The sequence below is a fragment of the Gavialis gangeticus genome, unplaced genomic scaffold, assembly GCF_001723915.1.
Source record: "Gavialis gangeticus isolate Ggan-Ray unplaced genomic scaffold, GavGan_comp1, whole genome shotgun sequence".
NCBI classification, from domain to species: domain Eukaryota; kingdom Metazoa; phylum Chordata; order Crocodylia; family Gavialidae; genus Gavialis; species Gavialis gangeticus.
In genome coordinates, this window is record NW_017728993.1 from 29,886,648 (window position 1) to 29,889,495 (window position 2,848).

Below are 2,848 nucleotides of genomic sequence, written 5' to 3' on the forward strand. Positions count from 1 at the left end.
AGTAAATGAAGGGTTTGTAGAGAGAACAGAGGTGGGGGGGAGGGTGTGAATGGGGCCCCAGGGCGGATCATTGGATGCTGCCCAGGTGGGTTGTCCAGAGTCGTGGGGGGGGCTCCAGCTTCTGTGTGCACCCCCAAGACAGGCACAGGGGGCACATGCCCCCCCCAGTTTGTGCACAGGGCAGAGGTGGGCTGTTGCTGAGGGCTGGGTTCTGCACCTCACTGCTGGCGCCCTGGGAGCGGCACAATGCCACATGCCTCCAGTTGCCAGGCAGGCAGGGGCTTGGCACAGCCAGCGCACAGGAGGTACGTGGTGTCAGGCCACTCCCGGGACACCAGCAGCAGGGTGCAGAGCCCAGGCCACAGCGGCAGCCCACCTCTGCCCCGTGCAGAGATCGGGGAGCATGTTTTCCCCCTGTGCCTGCTCTGGGGGTGCGTGCAGAGGTGGGAGCCCCCCTGTGTCCCTGGATGAACTGCCTGGGCAGCAAGCTTCCCATGACCTGCCCCTGTCTCTGCCCCACTCCCTCCCTCACCTCAGGGGCCTCGATCTGCCTTCCTCCCCTTCCCCGTGACAGACTTACTTGCTGGGGGGAGGCACATGTGCACTTGCACGTGTGCATGGTCAGCCCCCCCAATCATATTTTCTTCCTCCATCTATGTATAGCAGAGGAGAATGTTAGCTATTAGGGAGGAGATTTAGGTGCATAATTTTTCTTGTTTTTCACTATTCTCAGTCAGTAGTGTAACTGGGTAAGTGAGGACCAGCCGTGGGTGCCAGCCTAGAGGGATGCAAGGTTGCTGGTGGTGGCTGCTGCTGTTGCTGTTCTGACCCTAACTACTGCTGCTGCTTAGTGAACTGCTTGTTACACCTCTGTTCAATGTTGTAAAGCAATACTTTGAAATACTTCCCCGGGCATATTATTTGACTATCATTTTCTTTCTTATTTGATAAATTTGTGTGTTCTGAGTTGGGAATTTTTGTTTGTTTTTTAGCTGCCACAATGGTAGAAGCTGGAAGAGACAAAAACAATCCAGATGAATTTGCAGTGGCACTTGATGAAGCTCTGGGAGACTTTGCATTTCCAGACGAGTTTGTCTTTGATGTATGGGGAGCCATAGGTGATGCTAAGGAAGGACGATTGTAATGAGAATTGTTCATTAATCCTTGTTTGAAGGTAGCAGGTTTTTAAATAAGTATTAGAACTGAATTTAAATAGCTTGATTGATGTCAACTCTGAGCTAAGTTTGTATATATTTAAAATATTTCCACTGAAAATCTTTTGCAAAGAATACTTTTGCGGTATGCATTTTGAAAAATCTTGGTATACTGTCTCAATTAACTGAAAGCTACACATCTGAAAAAATATTTTATGTACTTTCATAGATGAATATGTGGGGCAGTTTAAGGATACACTTAGCATTCCATGAAAATTGATCTTGTATTTTGTTTTCCAGACATGTAGCATAATACCAATATTTTGAAACTCTGCGAAGGTATTAGATACACTGGCTGTAGAAGTTGGTTGATTTTTTTATCTCTTTTAATGAAAAGACTTACAAAACTTGATAAAATAAAAAAATACTTGCCTCTATTATAATGCAATTATGCTTTCTTTTCTCATGTACATTTTGTAGATACAAGTCTGTGGTACTGTTAGACATGGAAAAGTTGCCTTTTATTAAAGAAAATTGCATAGCAACTCACCTTTCTGTGTAGGGGTTAGGTTAAGAGAAAACATTTTTCCGAGACACTTTGTTTGAAAACAAATTGATTTTAATGTGGTGTACAGCATATAATACCTAATCTGTTGCTGGGTGGAAAGATTCATTAGAAGTGTTTAAAACAAGATTATGAGCTGCTACTTAATTTCTTTGCCATATTGTTGGATAAAAGTTCTCTGACCAGCTAAAGAATAAATGAAAGTTAGTTGCTTCTATTTTATACACCTGTTATGTATAATGGTAGTGATCTGGTGCTGAGTGCTGTACTGTATGACTAGTCATGGATTTATTTAACTTAGCATGAGCGCTTTGTTGAATAAAGGCCTTCGTTTCCTTTTTTTTTGCTTGTATGCATCTTTCATGTAGCAATATGGGAAAGACATTTAAAAAATCTCAAAAAAGGTAGAAAAAAGGGCAAAGTGAATAAAAACATTTTCATGGAACCTCAATTTTTTAAAACTTCTTTTTTGGTTATTGCCTGAATAACGTGTTTCGAAAATATGTCCTTTTAAAAACACAATTCTTTCTTACACATCACTAATAAAATCTCATACTATTAATAATGATTTTTCTAAATGACCTAAATTTATTCATTTGTTTTAACAGTTTTCTGTTCAAATAATGGATTCAGTTTTAGTTTTGCTTACAATTGGTTTCATGTTCAAATGCCTAGTATAACTTCTGTTGGGTTTAAAAAAGGAAGAAAGCTGTTTGTTTTAGAAACAGCTTTTTCATCACATTTTTAAAATGTGTTAGTTTGTATGTTGATCTTAAAACGTATAAAAGCTTGTTTTACACCATTTAAATTGGGCCAACTGGCAGACGACCTTATCCTTTTAAGACCAACCAGGAAGAGAATGTGGGACCTGAGCTGTGCAAATACTGTGTACTTTCATGTGCTTGTAAAATAATTGTTGTTCCAAAAATTATTATATTTTCTAAATTATGATTTTTTTCTTAATCCCCTCCCCTTTTTCCCCACTGTGAACTGTCTGTGGAAAAGGTTCTTTTGCTATCTTACTGACACAGGTTGGTATAAATATGGGTTATAACAAATTCTTATGTATACATGGTAATGACTTGTATCATTTTTATGCATCACTTTTTAAAATAAAAATATAAGATGT

The 2,848-nt window shown here is 40.1% G+C and overlaps 1 protein-coding gene across 1 annotated transcript in view; it reads left to right on the forward strand.

The window, feature by feature from the left end:
• GIPC2 (GIPC PDZ domain containing family member 2) overlaps window positions 1-2,059 on the forward strand; it is a 33,395-nt gene extending 31,336 nt beyond the window's left edge. Inside the window, exon 5 of the mRNA XM_019501500.1 lies at window positions 993-2,059. Coding sequence (XP_019357045.1) covers window positions 993-1,144 — 152 coding nt within the window. The 3' untranslated portion in view covers window positions 1,145-2,059. The remainder of the gene's footprint in view (window positions 1-992) is intronic.
• The last annotated feature ends 789 nt before the right edge of the window (window positions 2,060-2,848 follow it).